General features: G+C 45.8%; 1 protein-coding gene across 1 annotated transcript in view; it reads left to right on the top strand.

Annotated features, from left to right (window-relative positions):
* Window positions 1–509: 509 nt before the first annotated feature.
* Window positions 510–12,213, top strand: part of DRC1 (dynein regulatory complex subunit 1) — a 22,484-nt gene continuing 10,780 nt past the window's right edge. The window contains 8 exon segments of the mRNA XM_015429801.1: window positions 510–700; window positions 2,867–2,954; window positions 5,547–5,659; window positions 6,447–6,630; window positions 8,317–8,454; window positions 11,435–11,461; window positions 11,464–11,532; window positions 11,866–11,988. Of these exon segments, the coding sequence (XP_015285287.1) occupies window positions 510–700; window positions 2,867–2,954; window positions 5,547–5,659; window positions 6,447–6,630; window positions 8,317–8,454; window positions 11,435–11,461; window positions 11,464–11,532; window positions 11,866–11,988 (933 nt within the window).

The raw sequence follows: 12,213 nt of genomic DNA, 5'->3' as shown, positions 1-12,213 counted from the left end.
GAGAAACACAGTGAGTCCTTGGGGGGTGGTGGTGGTGAGAGTTTCAAGATTTACACAGGTAAAGATTAAATGGCCTAAAGATCAATTTAACATCCACCATCACAATAGAAAAGAGTGTTAATTTATTTTCAATAGTTAATATTTTTTTTTAAATAACCTTATTTGAATAAATACATCTATGGCCAATAAGCTCCCCCCATATGCAGTGTTAAAGTCATTAAACAGTATCTGCACGAAATAAATACATTTCCCTTTCCCCCCATCGTTCGGCGCCCAGATAACCAAGAAAAAAACAGACGTGTTGAGAGATTCACCGTGCAAAAGGATTTACAAGGCATGCGCAGAAAGGAGGCTAGCCAGGCCCGCGGCGCTTTCCTAAGCGGTTGCTGCGGCAACGGAGGCAAGCAGGCATGCGCAGAAGGACGCGAGCCTAGCACCGCCTCATCGCGTAGCCACGGCAACAGCTGCATCAGACAGCGAGGCCTGTAGTAGTGGAGCGGAGCGTGAAGATGAGCTCCGCTGAGGCCGAAGCCGGGGCTGAAGCCGAGCCCGAGTCAGAGGGGGCCGCTGGGGGTGGCGTAGTTGGCGGCAGCGGCGGCACCACGCGGATCAGGGTGCCCAACTTGAACTCTGATGACCCGCAGGAACGGATCGCCGCCCGCCGACTCCGTATCGCTGCCCGGCTAGAGGCCAAGCGCAGGTCCGTCTGTCCGTTGGAAAAGCGCACCGCCGGCAGGATTTCCGTTGCCTGAAAGACCCCGCCCCACACGCTTTGTCAGCCCCATCTCGCACCTTGAGAAGCTGCCCTTGGAGTATATCTCCCTTCCCGGGCCTTGCCTCCCCGGGCTTGTGTTCCCCAAAAAATCAAAGGGGGGGGGGGGGGGGGCTGGTGTTCTTTTAGTATTACACCTGATTTCCAGACTACAGAGGAGATAGCCCAACTTTCCACTTCAGAGGGCAGACTATGGCAGGGGTGTCGAACTCCTTTGTTTCGAGGGCTGGAGTTGACATAAATGTCACTTTGTCTGGCCATGTGTGTCATAAAACCTAATGCCAGGTACCACAGCTGTAAACTGTATAAAGGGTAGCAGCTGGTAAACTCCAAGTTGGTGTATCCAAACTGCAAGGCCCCATGGGCTGGGAGTGGGGTGCAAAGGAAAACTCACATGGGTGGACTGGAGAGCCAGGGGTGCAGCACTGGACAGATATCTGCTCCCACACTGCCTGACTGCTGCAGATGAGGTTGTTCTGCCATGCTGAAGCCACAATTAGAGTGGCTCTGCCCACCCCCCCCCCCCCAGCAGTCTCCTGTTCCCTCCCTTGCACTAGTTGCTTGTGGGCCGCATAAGAGCCTTGGATGGGCCAGTTCCGCCCCCCGGGCCTTATGTTTGATTCCCCTACTCAATGGCATCACCTTTCCTTCAGCTCCCTGGCCTCCCCAAATGCCACCCTTCCCAGGCACCACCCCCATTCTCCAGGAGTTTCCTAAGCTGGAGTTGGTAACCCTTCCCCTTCTACACCGCTTACTGGCCACTGACAGACAGACCATATCCATTCTCCGGCAGGACTGTAGCCAGGATTCTTGGAGCATTGTTTAAAAAAACAAAAACAGAGCAGGCTTTTCATCTGTGATGGGACAGTTTCCATTGAAAGAATAGGAGGCTGTTTTTCAGAACAAGAAAAAAAAACCCCTGCTAAAAGATATGACGCTGGAAGATGAGCCCCTCAGGTCGGAAGGTGTCCAATATGCTACTGGGGAAGAGCAGAGGGCAAGTACAAGTAACCCCAGAAAGAGTGAAGCGGCTGGGCCAAAGCTGAAAGGACGCTCAGTTGTGGATGTGTCTGATGGTGAAAGGAAAGTCTGATGCTGCAAAGAACAATGCTGCATAGGAACCTGGACAACGAACATGAAATTGAGCCAACTTCAGAGGACGGCGGAAGACAGGAGGGCCTGGTGTGATCTGGTCCATTGGGTTGCAAAGAGTCGGACTTGACTGTGCGACTGAACAACAACAACAACAATACTTCCCCATTTAGTTGCTGTGCCAGGGAGCACAGCACAGTATTTAAGGGGTCAAGGAACTGCAGGAATGTCCAGTTTCTTCAGCCTGGGGCTGGATACTCCCAGTCAAGCAGGACTGAAGTCCCCTAAGCCGTGATGTCATTGTCTACCTTCTCCATACAAATTGGCTGTGCATGGCTCTGACTGGAAAAGTTACCTTGGTTTCATACTAGCTGCTTAATTGCCAGGATTCACCACCACCCCCTTTTACAGACAGTCTATATGATGGCATGGTCAAGCTGTGGCATGTCATTATTTTTTTGTTGTGATGGATGCATGCTGACCAAATGACTTGTCAGTTTAATGTGGCTGGCTGATGCCTGATGACCTTTGGATTTGACAGTCCTTGGCATGTGAAACACAAGTTGACTTTTTAGTTGTTTTCATTCATTGCCTCATTCGATCAGTCGCTGAAAAAACTGCAGGAGGCCTACTTCTTTTGAGGTCATATCTCTGTCCATGTCTGCTTTCTGAGGCAATATCTGTTGTATTGACTCTGGGAATCCGTAGACATATGGAGCAGAGGTCCATCAGTGGCTGTTAGCCACAAGGTATAGATAGGAACTCTCAGGCTGGGGCAAGTGATGCTCTGTATTCTTGGTGCTTGGGGGGCAACAGTGGGAGGGCTTCTAGTGTCCTGGCCCCACTGCTGGACCTCCTGATGACACCTGGTATTTTTGGCCACTGTGTGACAGTGTTGGACTGGGTGGGCCATTGGCCTGATCCAACATTGGCTTCTCATGTTCTTATGTTAGTATCTTACAAGGTGGGTGTATTGAGTTTTTGCATGTTTCTCTTCCCCAGGGAGGCCCTCGGAGAAGATTCAGAATTAAAGAAGCTTGTGGAGGAAGAAAAGAGCAGGAGCTACAAACAAATAGAGGAGAGCAGACAGGTTAGGACTAAGCAGTAGATCTATCTTTGAGCTCATTCAGGTTTGATTTGGAACATACTTTACAGACTGAGTTCCGGCTCAAAGTTACCTAGGCCAGCTGTGTTACTCAGCAATCACAGTCACCACCAGTGATCCACATTCAGAACTTCCATGACACTTTGCCTTGCATGAAAATCATTCAAAATCTGAATGATTGAAGTAGTTGACTTGATTACCTCTACCAACTCAGTAGTTGAATGATTTCAGTTCACTGAGTTCTCTGATTCAGTCGTTGAATGATACCACCCAGGGATGAGACATTGGGTTGGGTCCTGTTCAGATTCCATGCATGGAAGCATGACCTCCCCATGCCACATCTCCACAGTGGTCTGAGATACTGTTTCTGGGGGATAATCCCCCCCCCCCAAGCAGCATAAGGGGGGACTTGAAGGGCTACCACAGCAGGGGGAGAATGGACTAAAATCACCTTTTCCTTTGCATCTGTGGATCTTTCTCATGGGATCCAACCCACTGTGTGATGTTCTTGCGCATGTGGCTTGTCATTTAATTTAACCCACAGCGGTAGCTGTATAATCCTAGTTGGCGTATGTTTAAAATCCTTTTCTTCCTTCCTCAGTATTCCATATTTCAATGTGTGAAATTGGACTGAACATTGCTTGAGCCAGATTTAGAATGAGAAGGTAGCTTACAGGAAAGGGGTGTCCCTCAAAACAGGTGTCAGTGTCAGTTCAGCACTTTCCTTCACTTCCAAAACTGTACTGTTGAGTGGCATGTTTGGCTGTAACCCACTCCCATGCCAGTAGTAATTCCTTTGCTCTTCAGCAAGTTTAATAACATAAGAGAAGCCATGTTGGATCAGGCCAGTGGGCAGGCGCCATCAGGAGGTCCACCAGCAGGGCCAGAACTCCAGAAGCCCTCCCACTGTGGCCCTTCAAGCACCAAGAATACAGAGCATCAGTGCCCCAGACTGAGAGTTCCTATCTATACCTTGTGGCTAATAGCCACTGGGTGGACCTTTGCTGCATAAATGTATCCAATCCCCTCTTGAAGCTGTCTGTGCTTGTAGCTGCCACCACTTCCTGTGGCAGTGAATTCCATGTGTTCATTACTCTTTGGGTGAAGAAGTACTTCTTTATCTGTTCTAAGCCTACTGCTAATCAATTTGATTGAGTGCTCATGAGTTCTTGTATTGTGAGAAAGGGAGAAAAGTACTTCTTTCTCTACCTTCTCTATCCCATGGATAATTTTGTAAACCACTATCATGTCACCCATAAATCATGATTTCTTCAAGCTAAAAAGCCCTAACTGCTTTAACTTTTCTTCATTTTCTACATATTTTCCAATGCTATAATATCTTTTTTGAGGTACAGTGACCAGAACTGTACACAGTATTCCAAATGAGGCCACACCATAGATTTATATAGAGGCTTTATGATACTGGCTGATTTGTTTTCAATCCCCTTCCCTAATAATTCCCATCATAGCATTTGCCTTTTTTATTGCAGTCGCACACTGAGTCAACATCTTCAGTGAGTTATCTACCGTGACTTCAAGAGCTCTTTCCTGTTTAGTAACCGCCAGTTTAGACCCCATCAGCATATATTTATAGTTAGGATTTTTGTCTCTAGTGTGCATTACTTTGCACTTGCCCACGTTGAACCTCATTTGTCACATTGATGCCCACTCGCCCATCCTTGACAGATCCTTCTGGAGTGCCTCACATTCCTCCCTGATTCTCACCGCCCTGAACAACTTAGTGTCATCTACAAACTTAACCTTTCACTGCTTACTCTCAATTCTAAATCATGAATGAATAACTTAAAAAACACCGGACCTAGTACCAAGCCCTGCGGTATTCCACTGCTTACCACCTTCCACTGTGAAAACTGCCCATTTATACTCACTCTCTTTTTCCTGTAAATTAACCAGTTTTTAAGAGGACTTGTCCTCTTAGCCTATGAGTGCTGAGTTTACTTAGGAGCCTTTGATGAGGAACCTTATCAAAAGTTTTCTGGAAATCTAGGTAAACAACATCTACTGGGTCACCCTCGTCAACTTCCTGACACTCCTATGAGATCATTGTTACAGGCATTCAGATGGGCAGTTTAAAACCATACTAATTCAGTGGGCATTTCTCTGATGAGTTTATTTCTTTTGAGGTGTGCGTGTGTTTATCCTTCTCCCCTGCATATGTACATATGTGTGTATGTGTATTTCTTGTTTCTGTATTTGAATTGAATTGATAAGTGTTAGCTAAATACATTTTTATAATACATTGTTAACTACCTGGGGCTCTGAGGAAGAAAGATGGACTATAAATGTTTAAAATAAAATTAAAAATTGCACATTCATGCCCATACAACATTTAATTTCGGGATCACAGACCCTGCTTAGATTTGGACTCTTGGCATATTCACAATTTAACAGGGCTGAAAGAACCAGCCAGCTCTAACCAAGAGGAACTCTGACTAGCAGCCATAACTTTGAAAGTAAGAACACTTTTAAACTGTTGGTCAGTCCAGCAAAAGTGATCTTCTGTATTTAGGAAGATGGCTTCCTAACATGTTTCTGGCATCCTCCATGTGTGTACAGAGACTGGCCAAACTGCTGCTCGATGGCACACAACTGGTGACAAACATCCAGGTGGCAGCAGATGCTCGGGAGGCACAGAGGAGGTCAGAGGAAGAGGAGCTGACTCGGCAGAGGTAAGCAGTAAGCCTGGATGTCCAGAATTATGTGTCTTCTTTGACAAGTCCGTGGGATATTGCTTTTAAAGCAAAGAGAAGGAAAAGGACATCAGTTTGTTGTTTTAGTATGCTGCCTTGAAGGGATGGATCCCAGCTCTCAGCATGCGAACCTGCTCTGTCCATGTAATCCCATGCTATCTACTCTTAACCAGCAGCAGTTCTCCAGAATTTTAAAATTCAAGACTCTTTCCTGGTCCCGCTACCTGAGATCCCTTTAACCGGAGATGGCAGCGGTCGAACATGGGAGAGTCAGCCTGAAAGGCGTGTGCCTGTCAGCAGGCTAGTCCCCTCTTTGGTAATCAAGGTGTGACAGAGCACTGTGCATGGTCATGTGCAGTTTCCTTACATTATATTTCTGTATTGGTTGCATTTTCTGAAGATCAGTTCTCATTCTGATGAGGCTCCCAACCTGTGGATTGCACTGCCTCATAATTTGGGGGATCGTACCTTCATTGTGGTGGCTGGTTTAGTGCTGTTAATGCTAGAACAAACGTTAAGGAAAAGGTATTGCAGGAAGCCGGTACCAACCAGCGTGGCATAGCCTGATCTCGCTGAGCTGCAGTCTGCCGTTTGCACTGGTTGTATGTCTGGCATACTAATACCCTTGGTAAAGTGACTGAAATAAAAGGCTGAGGTATTTGCCGATCATTGGCTTGTCATGCTCCCCAGCAGTTCACAGTGGCTTCATGCTATTCTGAGTGAGAGGGCTGTTTTAAACTCACTGTATACTGATGGCTGCTTACAGGCTTGAGAAGCTGGAAAACGAAGCCAAAGCCAACCAGGACAAGTTTGATGAGATCACCTCCAAGTGGGGCAGTGCCAAGGAGAAGATCATCCCCCAAGACTTGTGGGAGGTGCTTAACTTGCAGCAGCAGCATTGTGCACTCCTGATTGAGGAGAAAAACAAGCTCATCAGCGAGTTGCAGCAGGTGAGGAGGAGGGGCCAGGGCAGGTCATTGTACTACTGAAGACAGTGGCCCAGTGGCAGGAAAGGGGAACTTGTTGGAGCTTCCATACCAAGAAATGTGTTTTGCTTAGAGAAAAGAAGCTTAAGGGGTGGTGGTGCTGTAATAGCTTCCGAATCTCTCAAATGAGCTGCCAGAGAATAGAGTTTAGATCAGCAAATCTCTGTGTAATTTTGCAGCATCATAGACGGTGCTGTTCTATTCAGTATGTCCACTTGGATTTGATTCATGCTTGACTTCTGCAGAGGATTGTCAACACACAACGATTTAACCCCAACTGTTGAGTGACTGATACATGTGTTTATTTTTAACATTTTTGTGCCACCTTTCCACCCAGTTCAGGGTCTCCAAGGTGAGGATCGTACAAAAAAAAGAGAGATTTTAAAATGAACGTAAACAAAAACAGTTATCTAATACTCGACCTATAACTTCTCAGGTTGACAACAAAAACTGTAAAAACATAGTAAAAAAAGCACAGTAAAAAGGAACAGTAAAGAATTCAAATTCAGAACCGAGCAATCAGCTCCTATCAGTTTTGAAAGAACTTAGAAAACCAAAGCTGTTCTTCAGTAATGATGGTAATGGGGCCATCTTAAACTTCATAGGACAGAGGTTCCTGAGAGTGGTCACAACCAGAAAGGCCCTGCTTCGTGCTCCCCAGGAGAGCCCCATGTGACATAGCAATAAACTTAGTCTTCCTGTGACTCAGACGATCCCTCTTGTAGCCCTGAGATGCATCCCAGTGAGGCTTGTGGAACTTCACCTGTTTGCCAGCTGCAGCACAGCCCTGTGTAGCAAAGTGGCTGTCTACTTAGCGGCTGCAAAGTGGGTAGCTGGCATGTTAAATAGCATTCCAGGAAAGTGGAAATGGGGAAAGAAAAAATCCTGGTCTCAGAATTGCCATGTTGCTAAGGAGCAGGATCAGAAGTATGGCACCTCATCCCGTTGGAAACAACTTGCACTTGCTGCAGCATACATAACACTGGCTGCAGAATGAGTGGTAAGAGGTGGCCAGGATACCTTCCTTCACCAGTGGATTGAAACTGGGGTAATTGGAGTGGAAGTTATGTATACTGCTCTGACTGTTTGAAGGAAGGGTAGGCGAAAAATGTAATGAATAATCTTAAGAGTCAGTGTGGTTAGAACGCCAGGACAGGACTGGGAAGAACTAGGTTGAAATCCCCACTCTGCCGTGGAATCTCATTCAGTGACTTTGGGCCAGTCATTCTCTCAGCTTCACCTACTTCATAGAGTTGTTTTCAGTATAAAATGTGGAAGGGGGAACCATGTAGGCCATTTAGAGCTTCTTGTAAGAAGGGTGGGATCAAAATGCACTAGATAGGTATTCTAAACAGAAAAGGGCAGTAGAATCCGCAGGACCACCTTGATGATCTGTTTAGGCAAAGATGCTCCCTTAGTTATGCAGGCCGTTGAAAGACATTCAGTTTCACACAGTGAATATGTGGGTTTTGTGAGATGGGGGCTATTTACACAACCAAGCCAAACCCCGAAAACATGGGTTTGCTCCAGCACTGGATTTACAAGGACTTGGTAATTAAGGGCAAAATTCAGATGGTTGACAAGAAGCTGACAAGGGTGCAGTTGTGTTCAAGAGTAATGTGTGAACCGATGCTGGCTTTTGCCTTTCAGGAATTGAAGAGCAAAGATGACCAGTATGTGAAGGACCTCAAGAAGCAGTCAGATGATGTTAATCTTCTGCTGGAGCGAATGGAGGAGCAAATAAGGAATGTTATGAAAAACTACCGTCGAGAACTCTTGCAAATTGAGGTACTGGAGTCCCACCCCCAGCCCATTCTGAGCTGCTGTTTACGGTGTCAAATGGAGAAAACAACAGAAGCGCCACAAAAGACAAATCCTGCACTTTGCCTCTTTTGATTTCTATTTACTTATTTAGTTATTCTGCCTTCAGCATCCAATATTGACAAGCAGGTTAAAAATACCATGAGGTCGAGAACACACACACCAACAAAACAACAACAACACAAAAAAACCCAGAAAAAAGCATGATGCAATGTACAAATAAACCAAATCAGTTTTGTGAACAAAACATAACACCCATATTTCAATATGTAAGCAAATAAAAAACAAGAAATAAATGTCACATAACAGTAAGATAACACACAACAGCAAGTAAAATAAAATACAGTGCCAAACACGTTTTGGCACAAAGCCTGCAGCAGTAGTTTATAACCATAATTAACACAGTCATAGCCAGTGTTCCCTCTAGGCTGAGTTAGTGTGAGCCAGCTCACAGTTTTTTAGCCTCCAGCTCACACATTTTTTTCTTGGCTTAGGAAGGATGGCTCCAGAGCAAACTAATTTATGTAGTAGCCAAATCGCTCACTCACATCTTTAATGCCAGTAGCTCACAAAGTAGAATGTTTGCTCACAAGACTCCACAGTTTAGAGGGAACATTGGTCATAGCTAACTCATCATGAAAAACATTACCAATCACAAGAACCAGTAAGATAACACAGTCCAATTAACAGATTCAATAACCGCGTCAGTGCCTTGCCAAGCTAATACCAAATAATTCAAGATGCATCGTACCTACCTCAACGTAAATACTTTCCCTCCATCCAAAACTATACAGCGTACACCTGGAAGAAGCCATTAAGCAAATCCTCCATGGCTTATTAACGAACTATTAAAGCAAACCCTACAGCAAAAACAAACAATTTAAACACACTTTCAAACTGCTGACAGCTAATCAGTTTCCTCCTTTAAGCTTTGAGGCACCAAAGTTTAAAATCCAAAATGGTTCTTTTTCTTGTAGAATCTGATCCAGCTGGAGTGTAGGAGCAGACACCCTTCCTATCATACAGAATCTTCATTGTTTATCGGATCGTTTCAGGGTCATGAACTTTAGTGCCTGAAAGCATTGAGTTTGGCATCATGTTTTTTTTTACTTGGTGTTGTGTGTTATCTTATTGTATGTGCACATTTATTTCCTGTCTGTGATTTGTTTACATGTTAAAATACTGTTGTTAAAATTTTGTGCACATCATTGAATTAGTTGGGTTGGGCATTTTCCCTTTCTTTGTGGTAAAAATACAGTGAGATCAAGACTAGGGGGGAAAAATTGAACAAACTATTTCAGCCGCAAAAGAAAAGTAGCACTGTGTCTTGCCCAAATAAAAAAGATTGAAGTCAGCACCAAAAGGAGAAAAGAGGAGAGGAGACACCCAGTCAGCCCCCCCCCCCCCCAGTGCCAGACCTTGGGTGCTCCTTCTGTGAAGGCTAGCTCTGTGGCACAGAGCATGGGAGGCTCCAGTCACTGTTGTCAGATGGCCTTCTAGAAGAATTATGTCCATTGCCGGGGTCATTTCTATACTCCAGGGATAGACTGGGGCTTTGGTGGGCTACTCTTGGCACATTTGACGTCTAACATCTCTTTTGCCAAAATAGGACAGATTTCCATTCAAGGCAGCAAGCTCGGGAACAGTCACAGTTTAGAAAACCGTTGCTCTTTGTGAGATGGAGAAGGCAGAGCCAGGGGCATGACAGAAAGGGAGGTGGGATGCCTGCCCCTTGTGGTTTAATGTCTGAAATTAGAAGTTGGGGCCAGGGTTAAATTTTGTATCAGTGTTAAGGTCTGATATCAACTTTAGTCTGTGTGGCTTTTTACAGAGCAACAGTCCCATAAAAACAAAGAGAAAGACAGGCCCCTACCATAAATGGTAGATAAATAAATGGTTATTCCATGTATTGGACTCCCCTGCTTCTTTCCACCTTCAAGCGGCCTATCGGGTGAACACCCATAGTCTGGTCTATGGCCTAGCGGCTTTAATTTTTTTAACTATCATATCAAACTGCTGTGCCATCTGTCTGTCAGGGTCGTTAGGTCACACCACACAAGGCTTCATAAGAAGATAAATGTTTATTGATGGATCCAGTACTAATGAATCACGTATACAGCTTGTGTCAGGAATAGCCTTTGGTATAGGGGCCTCTGACTTATAGTGAAATCAAACATCTCCCCCCCCCCATGAGCAGAAGCCAATGGTTATACTTTGTGCGCACGGCAAAGCAAGCAAGTGGCAAAGCTAGCAAAAAGCCGTTGGGTTCCCAGCCAAGTAAATGCAGCTGGAGACTCCCAAGGTCAACCCTGAGATAGCACTCAGAGGCTGGACAGGGTAGAGCTGAGGAGGGCCCCCCCCCCCACATTCCAGATCCATGACAGGGCTACCTGACACTGTCTTATTTATAGCTCTGTTTTAATCTGTTTTAACTATTGTGGAAGATTTAGTATGAAATGTTTTAATTCTTATTGTGAAATGTTTCAACTCCTGTTGTCATCTGCTCTGAGCCAGCTTGTGGGGAGGGCGGAATACAAGCCTAAATAAATAAATAAATGATATAAAATCCCTGCTGCATGGAGTCAGGCCATTGCAAGAGAAATGTATTTTGCATATACTCAGATGTACTGGGGGCCATGGTTCAGTGGTAAAACATCTGCTTGGCATGCAGAAGGTTCCAGGTTCAGCCCCTGGCATCTCCAGTGAAAAGGACCAGATTGTAGGTGATGGGAAATCCCTCAGCCTGAGACTCTGGAGAGCCAGTGCCAGTCACAGTAAACAAGGCTGCCCTTGATAGATAAGCAGTCTGCACCCCACACAAGGTTCAGGTGTTTAATTGTGCTGTAGAGCTAAGCGGTGGCACTGTAAAAGGATCCTGCAGCCAGGCTCTACTGAGCCTCAGCATGAACTATGATGCACTGACTTCCTTCCCCACCCTCATTTGCAGAAGGCCTTTGAACTGGAGCTTCGTGTTTGCGTCGTGAACGACTGACATGCAACAGGAAGAAATGGGACCAAGCTATGCAAGCCCTCAACCAGCAAGAGGTAAGGGGAGGGTCTGGAAGGAGCTATCTAAAAGTTTAATTGCATCCCCGGTTAGCACTGAAGGACAAGGCTTTTCGCAGAGGAGACAGAATTATACGCAGTGTTTAGGTTAACTGGAACAGTTTTATATAATTTGCATGTGCTTTCTGTTTGCTTTTTTCAGATTTCTTTTTTTTAGCCAGCTAGTGGGAGGGGTGGGCAGTCTGGGACTGCTGCATGTGACCTGGATCAGATTCCTGCCCTAATTTGGTGAGGACAAAGCAACTGGGCTTGGGCGAGCTCTGCATCCGATCAGGGCCCTGACTGTTGTGCGCCTCCTGCTTTTTGGCCTAGTTGGAGTTCATGACTGCCCGCCTGAAGAAAGTGGAAGAGTATGAGTGGGAGCTGAACCGGCTGCGGGTGCAAGATGCCGAGGAATACAACGTTATCAAGATCAAGCTGGAGCATGACGTGCAGGTATGGCACGAGAATGGCCCCTCGGGATCCATGCACTGGTCCTCTGAGTGCTGTGGGAGCACTGGCCCAAGGGTGCCGTGAAGGTGGTTGTGCCGCTTCTGCAGGAAGTCCTCCACAGAGACTCCATAATTCATTTGATAGGATGGCTCACTAGCAGTTGTCAGGAAGCATTAACATTGCAGTGGTCTAGTAGTCAGTTTCTTGGTGGTCCAGAGGATTTGCCAA

Source organism: Gekko japonicus, unplaced genomic scaffold (genome assembly GCF_001447785.1).
Source record: "Gekko japonicus isolate JY-2015 unplaced genomic scaffold, Gekko_japonicus_V1.1 scaffold977, whole genome shotgun sequence".
Taxonomy (NCBI): Eukaryota; Metazoa; Chordata; class Lepidosauria; order Squamata; family Gekkonidae; genus Gekko; species Gekko japonicus.
Note: the sequence above shows the minus strand (reverse complement) of the source record. Positions and strands in the feature narration are given on the sequence as shown.